Genomic DNA, 17796 nt, shown 5'->3' with positions numbered 1-17796 from the left:
TCAAATTATAAGTGACACTGATGCGTTTATAGCATGCTCTCCTTGCTCACTTTAGTATAGCATTCTTCCATAAATTTACCTTGCAACGTAAAACATTGAGCTTGATGTCGAGCTAACATGCAGGTCGCATTTCACTGGCCACCCTCCGTCAGCTCCCTTTGATGATGGCAGATTCGCATAAAGCTGTCTATAGATGGCAGTAGACTTTGCATAAGGTCTATAAAGCCTTACATGCGGCTAGAGTTGAGGACCTCCCTGTGCAATGAGCAAGAATTGAAAGGCCTCTTGGTTTCCCTTATTCTTCTCATTCACACAGAGAGAGATAGTGGGTCTGACCAAGAGAGAGACAGGTAAGAAAAATACAAGCTCTGGCTTTACCATTGTAGCCGATTCTTGGCTTTGTCAAGCACATGACAAGGTGACACTCTACATCATCAGGCAGAACAAACTTTGAACAGACGGGGCACTTGATACCTGCACACAAGAAAAGGAGTGGTTGATAGTTGAACAGTAGTCGAGCAACAACTACAAAGTCAGTTTGAATGATGCCGCAAGTATTACATACTACACGGGCAGGCTCTTCAATAGCATACACATCAGATGACTGTTGGATGCCACAAATACTGAAAAAGAAACCTGAAATTAAGCATATATAATAAGGCCTTTGTAAAAATGCTATACCTAATGTTTACTTTTCGAAAAGTTTAATTTAGGGATGAGACAGCACAAAGACAATCTGGAGTAACTTTAGGAGCAGATACCCTCGAAAAAAAGTTTGCACCCTTTGGAGTGTATGTCTGCCACACAACAATAATCGTCATCTGCCTTGGTGCGTTTCCTTTCTTTAACGCTGCGAGCCCGGTACTTTCCAGTAACGAACGGCATGCGCGTTATCAGCAGGACATAGCATTCCCGATAGGAAAGTAGCGGGCGCGGCGTTTTCAAGAAAGGAAACGCATCAAGGCAAATGATGATTATTGTTATGGGGCAGATATACACCCCAAAGGGTGCAAACTTTTTTTAGAGTGTGCATATCTGTCTTAAGAGCAGTTCAGGGCATATAAATTTTCCTTACAGAGTACCTGTGGCAGATCAACTTTCCTTTTCAATCAGTGTAGCTGCAAAAAACTTACGAACACTTAGGACTACTTACGAACACTTAGGACTACGTACGAACACTTCAGGACTACTTAAAAGCATTTTCGACATTACCATTAAGAAACGTTGGTTAAATAGATACTTGGGCTCTGCTTTTAAGTCGGAAAGGCGCTTTCCAGGTACCTAGGTTTCAAAAGTTCAACCAATTAAATTAGATTATTGTCAAATTGGCATTAGCAGTTAAACAGAGACCAGTATTACAGCTGCATAAGATAGAAACTGGACAATAAACTAGTTCAGCTGTTAGGTTCTCTTGAGCTGGAATTCTTGATGCAAGTAGCCGAGCTGCCGCACCGGCTCTGGGGCTGTGCAGAGTTGCACACATTGCACTAACACACAATGCAATGTGTCTTTCTTCAGCAATCAAATGACAGTGGTGGCAGGCATCATTAAATATGTCTTAATCATTTATTAACTTATACTTCAGGACACACATTGTAATTGAACAACTCAGGCTGCTCAGTGTTCAAAGTGTGTTCATTCTAAGTCAACAAAAATAGTGGTTTAAACAAACCATGGCAACTCGCAAACCAGCAAAGAGAGCCACTTTTGCAATTTTTTTTGCAAGCTGGCTTACCATGTAAGTGAGGCATAATAAATACACATTTTCTTATTTCTGTTGTAAAGAGTACAACAAAAAGAAAGGACCACAACTGCTCACTTGCACTCAAGTACACCAGCAGATCTCATGGAGCTATGGGCACATTTGTGTACATCTGTTCTAAATATAACATTTTGCTGCTAAAATATAAGCACTAAGCACTACCGGGTTTACAAGATATGTACTAAGATTTTTTTCAGCGCAAACAAGACGAGAACAAAAGGTACACACGTGAAAATAGGACAAGCACAGCTATTCCCTTTGCCCCCTCATCCTGTTTGTGCTGAAAAACCTTCCTAATGAACCAACTCATTTACGCCAAGATTACTCTACAAAAGGACTTCTTCTTGGGCAAGTCGGTGCTTAGATTTCCTAGGTATACTTTGTGGCGCAAAATACATTTCCTGAAAAGGGAGAGAAGAAAGGAAAACAGTGAAGTGCCAAATGTGTGTTAGGGTTAGTAATTGAAAGTCAATTAAAGTGGCTACTATAATAAACTAGACTATAGGCGATTATGTCGCGATGCCTGGCGCTCGTCACTGCAACGAATTCTGGCACGCCTGAATTATTGTCTTTAATTTCTAATTATTAACGTTTCGTGAGAGTAACGTCCACTTTCGCTGAAACTTGGAAGCAAGTGCTGACAGCGCACGTGTCCTCAGTAGGACGCGCATCGCCGTGTTTCGAAGTCGCGATAAGCTACGTCCCGGTGATAACGTATCAAGTATAGCATCGTAGCTCGACTCGCGCCGCGACAGTTCAAGTTCTATATCTGCCTAAAGGTGGCTGAACGCCACCCTCGTCTATCTGCGTCACCCGTTCCTATCGCATGTCGACAACGCCTGACGTGTCCGCTGCGCCAGATACGTAAAATTTGTAAAAGAGCCTGAATACGCACGAGAACTTGCCATGATACCGATCGTAGAATAGCCGCCTGCAGTAGCAAATACTCCGACAAAAATGCTGAAGCCACCAGAGAGTGAAAGAAAAAAGTGATATAGACGCACTGGAATTAGCTATGTCACACTAGCTATTCTGCGGTACTATCGTGAGCACGTCTGCTCCAATATGCTTACTTGCACGTGCGAGCGCGTGCTAGACCGGCGACAGCCTATCAGAAACAGCGAGGTGATCCACAGGCGTCTCGCCGACAACCAGCACGAGTGCATGTAATTTTTGAAGGCCTGCGTAAAGGTCAGAATTAAGGTCTATCGCATGTTTCTGAAAAATTCCTGTATTCTTAGTATTTTTTCCCCTGCAAAAGAATTGCTGGCAAGTGTCCCACTGTCAGAGCTATTCTGCGGTACTATCGTGAGCAGATCTGGTCCAATCTGTACTTGCACGTGCTAGCGCGTGCTAGACCGGCGACAGCCTATCAGAAACAGCGAGGTGATCCACAGGCGTCTCGCCGACAACCAGCACGAGTGCATGTAATTTTTGAAGGCGTGTGTAAAGGTCAGAATTAAGGTCAATCGCATGTTTCTGAAAAATTCCTGAATTATTCTTTTTACTTTTTTTTCATCCAAAAGAACTGCTGGCAATGCGCACTCACATCGCTCGCGGCAACTGCATCGCGAAGATGCGCCCCTTCCACTGTGGACAAGGCGGATTTGCTGTGGATGCGCCTTTGGACGAGCATAGACGTGCGACCACGTGCGCGCGCAACGGTAGGATGCAAGACGCGCAGCAGCAGGTGACCAAGTAAAATTTGACGAAGCAAATATACACATTAGCGTTATCTCTCCCACGAAGTATTTTTACAGCGAAGCTATGGCTAGGACCCGGGATTTTATAGCGTCCGTGCGGAATTTATGGTACGTTTTCGCCCCACGGTTATGGGAAGGCCACGCGTGATCCATATGAAGAGCAGCGTATCTGCGAGGAGCGACAACGAAAGCAGCGTGAGAGAGACCGTCGACGTCGTGCCAACCTGGCGGCCCGAGAAGAGCGTGCCCGCGATGTGGTACGTAAGCGACGAGCAAGAGCAGACGACGCATATCGCGACGCCGAAAATGCCGCAAAGAGACGTCGACGCCACGAGGGCACGGTGCCGGGGTTTGACGGCGCCTACGCAAGGTTCCAGACCTCTCAGAAATCAACAGAATACGGTCGGAAGAGCGACGGCAGAAGGCGGCGGATGTGCTGACGCGGCGCTTTCCCGGCGAGAACGTTGGGGAGTTTCGTGTCTGTGGCACGTGTAAGGAGGCGCTGATAAAGCGCAACGGGCCTCGGTTCAGTAAAACACGTGTAGAGAGGCTCTGCTAAAGGGTGCAGTTCCACGTTTCTCGACAACGAACGGTTACGTGCACCCGCACGTGCCGGCGCATCTCCCGAAGCTCAACGCCGATCGGATCAGCTTCGCTCGTCATCCACCTTCACAGAGTGGAATGGCACATGAATGCTTCTTTTTCTTTTTTTGCTTCTCTTGAAGTCCTGTCTAACTAGCTGGTCATTTTTGCGACTGTTTTCGTAGAAAAAAATATCACCTGCAACTGCACTGCCCAGATGCTAAAACTGAAAATTGTTTACCAATGCAAACATGCAGGAAGCAACAGGTAGAAAAAGACTGTAAATGCTGGTCTGTGGTTGACTTTGTTTGTTTATTTTCTGGCCAATGGGTAAAAGACTGTAGAAAGTCGCACTGCACAAATACCTTAACATGTGGATAAACAATGGGGCTGGGTACCTAACAGAACATGAAAAATATGTAACGACTAAAGGTAACCAGTTGTGATGAATAGAGCACTGTGGAATTACAATAGGTACAAAGTGGTGAGAGGGATTTGGAAAGGGGCGATGGTTCCTAGTCTGACTTTCGGCAATGCGATCCTGTGCATGAGATCTGAGGTTCAATGGGTAGGCAGGCTTGCTTTGGGAGCACACGGAAATACACCAAATCAAGGGGTACAGGGCGACATGGGATGGACATCATTCGAGGGCAGGGAAGTTTGTAACAAGATAGAATTGAAGGAGCGATTGAGAGAAATGGAAGGAAAGTGGTCGGCTAGGAAAGTTTTCAGTTAATAGTACATGATGAACGTTGATACAAAATGGAGGAAGCGAACCAGAAAATTGTAAAGCAAATATTTGGACAGCAGCAGGGGTGCAAACTAAGAATCATCGGTTAAGAAAAAGGTTAAAGAAACAGAGAGGGGTCTGTGGAAAATAGAGATGCAGACGAAATCAGCACTGGGAACATACAGAACTTTCCAGCAGGAAATCGCCAAAGAAAATATCTACGAAAATTCTAGGGCAAGTTCTTAGTTGTTTGAAGCCAGGATGGGAGTATGGCGGATTAAGACATACCGAGTCAAGTACCATGTTATGCAGTGCATATGGAAAGGAGGAGGAAACGGCTGAACACCAGTCTGTAAAGGGCTTCGCCGCACAGTGCCAAGCAACAGGGATTATTTTTTTCATAGCATTGTGGTTTAGGGACAGTGGAGGCAAAATTGACTTTAAGCAGGTAGAAATAACCGAACGGAGGCTATCTGATTGGTGGCTAAAAGCAAGGCAAGAGTGAAATTTCACCCTCCACTAAGTACAAAATATATTACTAGTCACAGCTAGGGGGCGTGTGCCGCTGCCTGATTTAAAGCATTCAGCTTTCCATCCGTCCATCCATTCACACAGCACCCACTTACATGCGTGCCACTCATCTGCCGAAGATAGTCGGTCAGGTCGGTTTCTGAGCTATTGAGAGAAATGTTGCTAGTGCAGTTAGCACGTTCACTTTTGACACAAAATTCCAGACTGTCCTGATCTAAAGTTACCTTGAATATGTGTAGCCCTTAATCAGAGGGGTACAATGCTGGACATTGTATTTGGTGGTACTTCTACTGGTTGAAGTTATTTTGTAATATTATGCCTGGTCGGATGGAATGCAACGGCTAAAAAAATGAGTCAATCAGGGTTAATTTAGCAGAAGTCTAATCTGCGCATTTTGTATATTAAAGTAGTGCGGTGGAAACTTATACCTGTGTCACATGTACACTTCTGATCATGATTGGGCCCGATCTGGTCGGATTTCTTGATCTTGATCAACAATGGCCGCAGCTGCACGGTCCAATGATCCGAATCGAGTTATCGGCTGCTTATCGTCTTCAACTCTCAGAACTGCATAATGCCTTGGCTACAAATTCATATAATGATCGCGACTGTCTGGATCCCACAAGATCAAGACTGTAAATGACCGTGTAGAAACAATCGATCCGGATCGACCTTGATCGCCATCGAAAGTGCACGTGTGACACCGGTATTACAAATGACAAAGCCCGAGTTTTTTGGTTATGTTGATGTCATCTATTAATCTAATTCAATTTTTATAAATTCCTTTCACTGCCTTTTCTGCAGCAAGCCTGAGACCAAGTCTATAGCTTTCTGCAAAATAAAATCAGAAAAATATTGACAAGTGCAACCATAAAAGTAGTTAAATTGACATTCACCAGTTTTCATTCCAGAGAGATTCTATAAAGTGCGCAACACATTAGAATTTTCCAAGATATTTCATTGTGAAAAGTACAGTGACTGCTTTACACTAAGCTTCCTGTGGCACTTGCTTTTTCCTGTTTAGGCTACACACAATTTGAGATCTAGCATACAACAACCAAGCTTGGCCATTGAAATAAGTGCTCACAGTGATCCTAGCATGAATGAGACCATCGCAAAGAGAGAAGACCACAGAAAGCACTTCCTGATGTTTTCGTATTGTGTCAATCTCTTTCCCATATGTAATAATTCATGTTTGGCTATGTGCCAACTAACCCATTAAAAGGCTTTTTAAAGCTGTCTTTTGAGCCAACCATCCTTAGGACTTGCAAGAATTTCAGACAGCACAAAATATCTCCAGACACCAATTAAAGTGGGGGAAAGAAATTGTCTAGAAAGATAAGAACATGCTTTGTACAAATGGCCAAGGTACAGGCCAAAGAGGCCTGTAAATGCAAAACAATGAATTCGGGGAAAGAAATCGTCTAGAAAGATAAGAACATGCTTTGTACAAATGGCCAAGGTACAGGCCAAAGAGGCCTGTAAATGCAAAACCATGAAATCGTCTAGAAAGATAAGAACATGCTTTGTACAAATTGCCAAGGTTCAGGCCAAAGAGGCCTGTAAACGCAAAACCATGAAGTGGGAAGAATAGTTTGCATGTATTATGGCACCAGGTATTTTGTATGCTTTTTGTTGCACACTGCTTTGAAGAGCAACTGCCTCCAACAAACCGAATTGTTAAACTAGCATAAGCCATAACTGCAGCCACTTACAAGGTTCATAGGTGCTCTAACAGGCAGGAAAGAGCCGACATTATGCAAAGTTAGAAACGTTCACCCTGTTGCACATAGCAGTGGCCATATGACAACTGGGGTCTTGTTTTTGCTGCCACTCCTAAAAAAGAGTTATTTTTAAAGGAGCAGCAAGGGGACGCTGGTTGGCGCTTTTGGAACCTTCCAAATATGGCTCGTTCCGTGGGGGCAAGCACCTGAACACACTCGGGGAACTGAAGCTCTTAACAAATGTCTCTCTCCTGCACTCACTAGCTGCCACATCTATTTGAACAATCACTTCCCCATGTTTTCCTCCGACCTATCTCCCTGATAACTACTGCTACTACTACTACTACTAATAATAATAATAAATCTGTACAATGGCAAACATGCTAAGACTTGAAATGTAGGGTTTGATGAAAACTTATTTGGTTGGGGATGAGCATGGCACAGAATAACGGACACTGACCACAGAAATAAAATGATGTCCATATTCTGTGCCATGTTAAGACATGGTGCTGCAAAACATCATGACAAGCAGCTACAAGACTTGCAAGGACATGAAGGTTAGTGAACAGATAACTTGCCTGACAAGTTTTGTACTAAGCTGTGTTGATTCCCACACACGGAAGTAAAAACACCTGGTGCACTATTCTTAAAATGCAATAAATGATATTGAAAAAATAAAATACAGAGAAGGTATCTCATAGCTAATTATGTGACAATAAAACTATAGAGTGATCTTATGTAGTAAAGTATCGCACTGTAAATATAACGCCCCATGCTCTTGCAACAACACCAGAAAACCTTGAATTATATCAGTACACATAGTTTCCATCTAAAACTTGGCTTTACAAATGTGCAATAAATAAGTTTACATTCGACATTAATGCTTATTTTATTACAGAAGTGTGCAACAATGATTTTGACACTGATAAAATGCACTGATAAGTCGCTTTGACATCTTGGACTGATAAGTTGATTAATAGCAAAAAGTAAAGGCCAGTCGGCCGTTGTCTGCAACTGCTGGTTGGCCTTTTACTTTTCTGCGAGGGGCTGTACGAATGGATTAACAGCTTTAACACAGATGCACTACTGAGCGCAACTATCAAGTTCAATGAACTGCATATATGTGTGCGAGGTCCAAAAATCCTGGTGAACAATATACACTCTAGGCTGGCTACCCAGCAGCAGTACTCGCTTGTGCCGTTAGCTACAGCGACAATTAAAACACACAAGCTCAATCCTGCGTCTTTATCCCAGCAACGCAAAACACCAGCAAGCCTGTCCGGGTGCTTTTCTCTTTCCCGTAATGATAGCATGAGCTGCAAATCGCATAGAAGCCACCGCGGATAAGGATGTCTACGCAGTAGCTGCCCCGAGACGAGGCAGGGGAAGACCTGTCAACGGGAAACAGCTGTCATCGGCAGCTCGAGCGGGTGCCTCTGATGCCACAAAGAGGCATCAAAGGCTAGCGAGAACGATGCGCGCTATGGAAACACCGCTGCACTGCCGATAGTAGATGTGTGTTGGGATGCTGACGCAAATGCTTTCCCGATGCGTCCTCTCAAGGCCAGACGCCGCGTCGCATACTGATACTAAACAAATCAACAGCAGCTCGCATAAACTCGGATCGAAAACCGAAAGCGGCTCGATTTCCTTGAACAACACGGGGCGCGTGGTAAAAGAGAAGAGAGAGCACTCGCCGTTGAAAGAGACCAGCTGCACGGGCAGCGAGTGCGCTGCGAAGACACGGCCGAACGGCGTGCTATCTGGAGTGCTCGATCCGGACTCAGGCGGCGACTCGGGTGTTCCGAAGCCGCTCTGAGACGCCGGAATGCTCAAGGGCTGGCCCGGGTGCAGGTTCAGCACGCTCGACAGGCTGCGCGCCCGGAGTCTGGCATCCGTGCTGCTTGAGGAGTGGTGGGCGCCTGCGAGCAGGGAAGACAGTCCTCCGCCTGCCGCGGCTGTTGCCGCCGTCGCTCCTGTAGTGTCACCGGAGCCCGTCGAGACGCGCGGGTTAGACGTAGTCGTGCTCTGTTTGCCACCCATTCTGTAGGCAGATCGTCTATCGGAGCAGACCGCTGTTGACGCGCACTAGTACAGGGAGGCGACGAACAGCGCTGGGTTCTACGTGCATGGTACGGCGAACACGCGCAGTGGGTAGGGGTGCTTTTCAACTGCGCAAATGAAACGGCAGTGAGGTGGCAGGTTAAGCATCGAAAACGGTGACTTCTTCTGATCCATTTTTCTCCACCAAAAGAAGCTGTTCGAACGAAAAACTACGACATATCTCCCTCACCTAACTGCTGCCATTTTAGCCTGCCGGAAGAACACTGATCTTATTGGTCGACACGACAGTCAGCTGATCGCTTCAGTGGATCAAAAGCCTGGAACGTAGCAGTGTTTATTTGCAAGGGTTTGAAAGAAAAAGAAGTTTCACTAGTAATTATTGATAAATCCATAGACGCTGCATTTTTTTACGTGTTGTTGCATTTGATACATTTTTGTGATCTTAAAGCACTAGTAGATAAATTTAATAAGTATGATTAAATGTTAAAGCTGTGTTACTGCGTTTCACAGACCGCATCACAAAGTCAATATGGTTATCATTATTGGTTCGTTCTCAGCGCCGGTCAATATCATGACAATAATTATGATTAGAATCAACACTGAAAAATAGGGGGCGCAGGGGTCGGGGGCATCGTGAAGCAGCTGACTGTGGGCCTTTGGTTTGGGTGGCATGTGCAGCTGCAGTGTCTGGTATAGCGTGGTGCAGTCCTTGGCGCCTTCGCATCGCGCTGCCTGCTTTTGTGCGATGTTGACGATGTGGCTGTTTCATTAGAGATTGACAGACGAAGTGCCTGCGTTTACTTTTTAGTGCTAAAATAAGGTACGTGCTAATTTGAGATTTGTCGACATGTCAGCATCACAAGTAGTGCCCGAATACGATGTCAAATTCATTACGACGAACTCGTTGGAGACACAGGGAGAACGAAACGTCCAAGACGACAGTTCCACTTCGTCCATGTCCAATGGAGCCAAAGGTAAACGGGGATCGCACGGTAACGCCCCCCCCCCCCCCCTCCTTTTCAATCATGTGACATTTATCGTCTGCGCGAAGCGGTATTCATCATGACGACGCATGTTCATGTTTAACGAGGTTATGTCATGTAGCTGAGCGCTTGACTATTTTTTGGTAATCTTGTCATATGACGTGTTAGATCACTGGAAGCAGGTTCGAAGTGTACTGTTCACATTGCTTTGTTCAACGCACTGATTAGCCATGTTGACGAAAAAATCAGTGCTGCTCTTAGTGTTTTTCCATTGTTGGTTATCATGGCTACACATAACTGATAAACAAGTCTTGCCTTGGCGCATGCTCGTCCAAACGGTTAGCATTAGCTCTTGTAGTGTGCTGGGAAGTAATACGGTGATCCCTGATGACGGCATTTCGGTTACAGCATTAGGCCAGACATATTCATGGGACGTCTTCAGTTTTTTTTTTTTTTTGACAAGTGTGTTTTTGTGACGGGAAATCATGTACCGTCAGACTTAGAATAAAAATATCAGCTATAAATTTTCAGGCATTGCGATCACCATCCTGTTTAATTTTGCTAGATCACTCAGATGCTTCGTGGCAGCAGTGCCAGATTGTATTTGCCAGATTGCAGTGCCACATTCCTAGTGTTGTTACACTGAAAGTTACTTCATTATGAATTACAGCATTGTAATGTTAAATTGATATTCAAGGACGATATGTTTTCTCTATCTCATTCGAAAGTGTAAATGCTTCTATTCTGTTGTTCCTGGAATAACAATGGTTTTTAGTATAAATGGAATAGCTGTACTACTGAAGGAAGTAGTCTCCAGTCGTTTTCTTTCCTTAATTGCCGCTCTCTTGGTGACAGCATCCGATGTCACAAAGTGAAATGGCAGACACACTGAGTGCCCTCAGATTCACAGTGGACCTCGAAACCTTAGAAAAACTAATGGAAAACCTTGGAGCGCCCTAAATAATTTACTATTAATAGCTTTTCTATGAACCTGTTTCGGTTTCCTTTCTCAGGAGGTATAATGGGTCATGAGGTCGGTGGTGGCCACTTGGAAGCAGGACATCGTGGCAATTTCGCACACGCTCTAGCTCTCTCTGTGGTCTGCTATGCCTCTTACTCATTGCATGGCCTGATGTAGCAGCATAAGAGACCACGGAGAAAGGTGCAGCGAGTGCCAGAACATTGCAGTGTCCTGCTCTTCAAACATTGCAGTGTCCTGCTCTCCCCCCAAAATAAATAGCTAAAATATTATAGAAAACATTAGCTCCCCAATTTATGGTATTATCTCATCTCTCCCTTGACTTCTTCCACCAATCCTCTAGCCTCCCCTTCGTTACTGCCACGCTTTTCTCGTCTATTTGCCCTCGTTCCCCGGGAAAACCTAATGCCCTTTCCATATCTGTCACTGTTCCCTCAGCCAGGGTAGGGCGAAGTTCTGTGCATGTCAGCACTATGTGCTCTGTGGTCTCAATTTCGGCTCCGCAAGCAGTGCATAAAAGGTCCACATCTTCAAATTTAGCCCTGTATGTTTTCGTTCACAAAACCCCCGTACTAGCTTCGAATAATAGTGAGCTGCCCCGTGAGTTATCAAATAAGAGCTCTCTATCTCCTGTTTGTGTCCTATACATAGCTAGCGCTGGCTTTTCGAGCATTCTTTCTTCCCACCTTTTTCTTTCAGTCTCCTTCACCTCCTTTCCCACGCTAGAACCATGTTGGGCCCCCTCCCTCGGCTGTTGGTATCTAAACCTCGGCTTCCTAGTTCTGACTGTCCACTTTGTGTTCAAACTTTTCATGTATAGATATTTGTACACTTTTCCCGCCCACCTTTTTTCCCCCCAGTGCTGAGAGTCTGTTCATATTTTAGCTTACTTATTGCCTCTCTCCCTTCGAATGACGTCCATCCCATGTCCCCCTGCACTCCCTCATTAGGGGTGTTCCCGTGCGCTCCTAAGGCCAACCTGCCTACACTTCTGTCTTGTTTCCATGCATGCCTGAACTTCCGATTTCATGCACAGTACTGAATTTCCAAATGTGAGGCCATAACCCCTTTCCATACCCCTCTAACCACTTTGTACCTATTATAGTTCCACAGTGCCCCTTGTGTTTCATTACAGCTGAGTTCCTTTTCACTTTTTCAACCATAATTTTTTCATGTTCTTCCAAGTATTTTTTGCCCTCATTTAGCCATATGCCCAAATACTTGTATTTTTCAACATGATCAATCTTAGTGCCTTGTATTTCCGATGGTTCCCCCCTTTCTTTATTATATACCATTATCCCAGACTTCTCTCTACTGAAATGCAGTCCCAATTTTTCTCCCTCCTCTCCACATATTCTCATTAATTCCTGTAGTCCTACTCGGGTGTCAGCAAGCAGTACAATATCATCCGCATACATCAGTCCGGCTAGTACTTGAGCTACCTTCTGCCCTTCCAGCATATAGCTTATGTCGGATCCTATAGTGCTCTGTTCTAGCCTCTTTTCCATTTGGCTCATCTATATCATAAAAAGCAGAGGTGACAATGGACAGTCCTGTCTGAGATCACTTCTTATTTTAGCTGGCTTTGTAGTTTCCCCCTCCCATGTTATCTCTACCTCATTATCTGTATAAACTTGTTGTAGGAATTCAACCAACTTTCTATCTAGACCATATTCCTTCAACTGGCCCCATAACATTTCTCGGTTTACATTATCATAGGCTCCTCTAATGCCTAAAAAAGCTATCCATAGCGGTTTCTGCGTGGCTGCCGCTATCTCTATGTGCTGTGTTATAACAAATAAATTATCATCTAGCCTTCTGTTCCTTCGAAATCCATTGTGCAGCTCTCCCAAGATCCTTTCACATTCTGCCCATCCCTCCATTCTAATTTTCACCATCTGCATTGCAAATCAAATCTGTATATGACTGACGTGACAGTTTTTCGCCAGTAAGATTTAATGTTGTCCTTGCTTCCCTTACCTTTGTATACTAATATCATTCTGCTCGATTTCCAGACCTGTGGAACATCTCCCCCTACAACTATTTGTTCAATAAGTTGTCGTAATTTTAATTTACTTTTCTGGCCTAATATGCTTATCAATTTCATAGGTATGTCATCAGGTCCTGGCGCTGTTCCCACGGGGACCTTGTGTTCAATTCTGTCCCATTCCTTACTTGTCATCCCTCTGTTATCCTCCTCTTCTGTCATACCGTTGTCATTGTTCTCCATTTCGCTACCCTCTGGCTTTGCAAATGCTGCCTCTATTGTGGACCTACCTGAGCTTCTTCTCCCTCTCCCTTTTTTCCTTCTGGTGTGGTCAGTGAGTGCTGAACCACCTCTGTCTTCTTACTCTGTTGCCTTATGTGTTCCCAAACCTTCTTAGAGGCATTTCTATCTTTTTTGTGTATCTCTTAACAACCACTGTACCCCAGCTTTTACTATCTTGGCTTGAATAAATGCCGATGCTTCCCTTTTCATTGCAAGGTAATTCTCCCATTTTGTCTCCATCTCTTCTGGTGGGGCTCCCCTTTGCTTTGTCGCTCTGCATTTTCTGCACGCATCTTTGCGTCGCTCTATGGCCTCCTTAACTTCTAGGTCCCACCAGCTTTTCAGTTTGTTTTCCCTGCTTACTTCCTAGTTTCCTAGTCTGTCCCTTCTCTAGCTCTCTCTTAAAAATACCTACTAACTTGTCGTACTTCCATGCCCTTTGCGGTTGCTTGGATACAATGTTTTCAATGTCTTTCGCCACTTCTTGCAGCTGCCTGTCATTCAGTTTGCTCATATTTTTCCTTTCTTTAGTTTCTATCGGTGGTACTGCCCTTCCAAAACTGATTTTGATTAGTTTGTGATCACTCCCCAGGCTTTTTGTATCTTCATCATCAATTTCCACACCTCCCATCTGTTCATACAGTTTGTGGGACATTAGGCAGTAGTCGATTGTCGAGTGGGTGTTATTTCTTTCCCATGTTATTTTCCCGTCGCATTTAATTTCAGTATTAACTATCACAAAATCATGAGCCTCACAAAAATCTACTAACATCTGCCCTGTTGCATCTGCCGCCCCGTCAAAGTATTCCAAATGTGCATTCATGTCCCCTAGGATGATTATTTCCCGTTTCATAGCTAACTCCCTGATGTCCTTAGCCATACATTTGAAATGTTTTGCATTCTCCTCTTTCGAATCATTCGCCGTTTTCAGATACACAACTCCCAGGATTGTCTCTACATTCCCTACGGTGCCCTTGAGCCACATGTGCTCACTGCAGCTCTCCCTTACCCTTTCCCAGTCCTGTCCCTTCACTAGCGCCCCAAGGCCTCCTCCTCTGCGGTCTTTCCCTTTTCTGTTGCACCCTATCCAGGTGTATCCTGCAATGAATGGTGGCTCTTCCTCATTTCTTAAATGGGTTTCGGCGACTCCATAAACCTGAAAATTTTCCGTTTGTAATGGTTCCTCTATCTCGTCCCACTTAATGTGATTTCTTCCCCCGTGCATGTTGATGAACCCCACATTTACTGCCTTCTTCCTCTTCCTCCTCCATGCTCCTGTCCTGCCCCCTCCCCTGTCCTTTATCTTTTATGTTTTGGCATGCAGGGTTGCCCAACGTGCCTGCAAAAAAGCCTGAGCCCTACGACCCACCCTCGTTCCTACCTGCCATCCTGCAGGTGTGGTGTAGTGAATGCCATCCGGGCCAAAAGGGGGGGAAGTTTCTCCCCCCGATCATTCTGTTCACATCACACCTGAGGGAACGCCCCAACTCCCTAATCATTACATTGGCCGTCTCTACCTGTTCTTCAATGAAAGGGCCCTGTCTCCTGACCTCTGGGACAGTACACAGGGCAATGTGCACCGCCTCAGAGGTCGCCCTTAGTTTTGCCACTCCCTGTTGAATCTGTCTGTCCAGCTTTCGTCCCTAACATCAGGACGTCCCTATTCTTCAGGACGTCATTCACTCCAGTGTGCAAAATTACTAGGTTTTTTTCCCTCTCTATTTTCCTTCAGTTTGTTTTTGGCTCTCTCCGCCACAGCTTCGAATCACACACCCGGCATGCATTCGACCTTCACCCGTCTGTCGTACTGAACTGTTCTGAGGAGTGCTGATTGCAGTCGCAATATGTTGGAGCTTCCAACGAGCCAGACCTTCCTGTCTTCAGCCCTGTCTTCAATCAAATCCTGCCTCCCTCCTGTCTCTGTTCGCTGGGTCCTCCCTGCCTCCCCGCCTTCTCTACATTCTGTCGTCTCCTCCCTCTGTTCTTGTGTCTCCTGCGGTGCCCACTTTAACGTGTCCGCCCCCCATTCTGCTTCACTGGGTGATCCTCCCGCTTCCTATTCCTTCAATTCCTGTTATGCCTCCTTCTCAGCTTCTCTCTCTCTCATCTTTTTCAATTGTTTTTCCAACTGCTGCCCTTTCTCTCGCTGCTGACTCCATTTCCGCTCTAAAGCTTTCATTCTTGAGGCCCACTCCCTCTCGACCCTTTCTTCAAACTCTGTGCGTTTCGTTTTTTCCCCCCCTATGTTGTCCTTGGTGTTGGTGTTTGTTGGCTTCTTATGATATGACTAATAAAAATCAGGCCCCTCGGTTAACCCCCTTCCTTCTAGTTTAATACAAACATAATCAGTGCCACATCATGCCCAGACTGCTTTTTATTGCCCTTGGTATGTTTTTACATATTCCATGTTTAGTGACCTGGGGCTGGCCAACAGAACTATGTCAGTAATTTAAATGTTCGACAAAATCATAAACCAGGGGTAATCTTTTATCAATATTTACTTTCTGCCCTTCATTATAAATGGTTGTAAAGAGCTGAGGGCTCTTATGCATTCTTGTAATTTACACTCTATCGCTATGAACTAAACACCAGCTGGCCTTTTTATGATATGTGCGCTTGTTTTCCTCACAAGTTGGTCAAATAAACTTGAAAACATTTGTGAAACTGATGATACACTCATGCATGGTAATGTATTCTTTTATTTTGTTCACTAATGCTAGGCAACAATACTGGGACTCACATTTATGATGAAATACAGTGTACCCGCCATGGTTGCTCAGTGGCTATGGTGTTAGGCTGCTGAGCACGAGGTCGCGGGGTCGAATCCCGGCCACGGCGGCCGCATTTCGATGGGGGTGAAATGCGAAAACACCCGTGTACTTAGATTTAGGTGCACGTTAAAGAACCCTAGGTGGTCGAAATTTCCGGAGTCCTCCACTACGGCGTGCCTCATAATCAGAAAGTGGTTTTGGCACGTAAAACCCCATAATTTAAAAACAGAATACACTATTATTGACTGAAAAGAAGTTTAGATAATGCCTCTTCCATCAGAACCGGTTTCTGCCGAACCTATTGCAGAAAATCTGCAAGATGGGAAAATGTCTGCATATCCTTGGAATATGCCTTTGGGTTTCCAAAACTGTTAAATAAAATAAGATCTTTATATTTCACTAATGTGTACTGTGTGGAATAGTCATATTGTGACGAGTGGAGGTCTAATATTATGCAACACTTTTCTAGGTTCCTCCTGGGTCTCTGCTGTTTTTCTAATCATCAATGCTGCTCTTGGGGCTGGCTTACTGAATTTCCCACATGCCTTTGACCAAGCTGGTGGCATAGCAGTGGCTCTTTCTGTGCAGGCAGTAAGTAGGCTCGTGAAAGGTGAAACCTGTTTTTATGACCTTGTAGAAAGTCTTGTTACTGCATTCATGTCTTTCCTGTTTGCAGCAGACTTTAGTTTTACTACCTGTCTCCAAACTTCTCTGAAAAGAACTGTTTGAACAAGCTGTTCTTGTATCTTGAAGTCCACAAGAATGTTGTCTTTTGATCTTTGATCATTTTCTTTGAACGTCTGGCTTCAACTTCGATTTAAACATTAGCTGAATTCTATGTAGTCGTATACGCACTCAGGATTTTCATTCCCTCCTATTTTTGTTTTTCTTTTCCTTCACACACTAGAACGTCATCCTCACTGCCAAATTGCCTTACTTGCCAAAATTTACTTTTGTTGCCTCATCCTCAACTTATAAAACATGTCAGCCACCATGTCCTTGCGTTACACTTTTGTAGCTGTCCCTTCCCTTCTCATTATTTTGTGGGCTCAAAGTTGTGGCCGCTAAGCTCGGTGCGCTGGGCAGTGGGGTTGGTGCAGTGGTATTCCCTGCCACTGCATAGCCCTAATGCCTGGTGAGTAATCTCTGGTCAGTGAAGTTTTTTAAAGGTTGCTGCATTACTTTTTTTTTCTTCCTTGACGTCTGCTTTGCTTGTTCTTTTGTCCTATGCTTCCTCAGCACGCCTGACACTAAGGGCTCTTCTAAGGGGAGTGAAGTGACCCGTTGTGTAGCCCACAGAGTGGGGGCCTTGGGTATCTGCCGCTTCAGTGGCTGCAGAGCAATGAATAATGTCTTGTTACGGTGCGCCCCAGTGAGACCCCCCTTCCCATCCACTGACTAGTAAAACACTGTGCCCAACATTCGATAGAATAAAAAGTGGCCCCCTCAATACACAGGTGAGGGGGCCTGTCAAAATAGTGTATTTACTATTGTGATGGGCCCCCTCACCGTAGTGAGTGCCATTTCACTATTAAAGCACCTCTACTCATTTTAACCCCTTAACTGCCAATGTGTCAAGTCGTCGTTGCTATGTGCACCCTCTGGTGCTGATGATGGGTTAACACGTCATGAACTTCGTGCAAGTCTTTTGAACAGTTTATGGTAATTAAAACCAAAAAACACTTTGCAACAGCAAAA

The 17796-nt window shown here is 44.8% G+C and overlaps 2 protein-coding genes across 2 annotated transcripts in view; one reads left to right on the top strand and one right to left on the bottom strand.

Annotated features, from left to right (window-relative positions):
* LOC126545707 (E3 ubiquitin-protein ligase ZNRF1) overlaps positions 1-9371 on the bottom strand; it is a 32837-nt gene extending 23466 nt beyond the window's left edge. Inside the window, exons 1-2 of the mRNA XM_050193663.3 lie at positions 8730-9371; positions 379-474 (exon numbers count right to left, since the gene is read on the bottom strand). Coding sequence (XP_050049620.1) covers positions 379-474; positions 8730-9075 — 442 coding nt within the window. The 5' untranslated portion in view covers positions 9076-9371. The remainder of the gene's footprint in view (positions 1-378; positions 475-8729) is intronic.
* A 323-nt stretch (positions 9372-9694) lies between these two features.
* LOC126545700 (sodium-coupled neutral amino acid transporter 7-like) overlaps positions 9695-17796 on the top strand; it is a 46591-nt gene continuing 38489 nt past the window's right edge. The window contains exons 1-2 of the mRNA XM_050193653.3: positions 9695-10070; positions 16568-16689. Of these exons, the coding sequence (XP_050049610.2) occupies positions 9944-10070; positions 16568-16689 (249 nt within the window). The 5' untranslated portion in view covers positions 9695-9943. The remainder of the gene's footprint in view (positions 10071-16567; positions 16690-17796) is intronic.

This window comes from Dermacentor andersoni, chromosome 1 (assembly GCF_023375885.2).
Source record: "Dermacentor andersoni chromosome 1, qqDerAnde1_hic_scaffold, whole genome shotgun sequence".
Taxonomy (NCBI): Eukaryota; Metazoa; Arthropoda; class Arachnida; order Ixodida; family Ixodidae; genus Dermacentor; species Dermacentor andersoni.
This window is presented reverse-complemented; position numbering and strand designations above follow the sequence as displayed.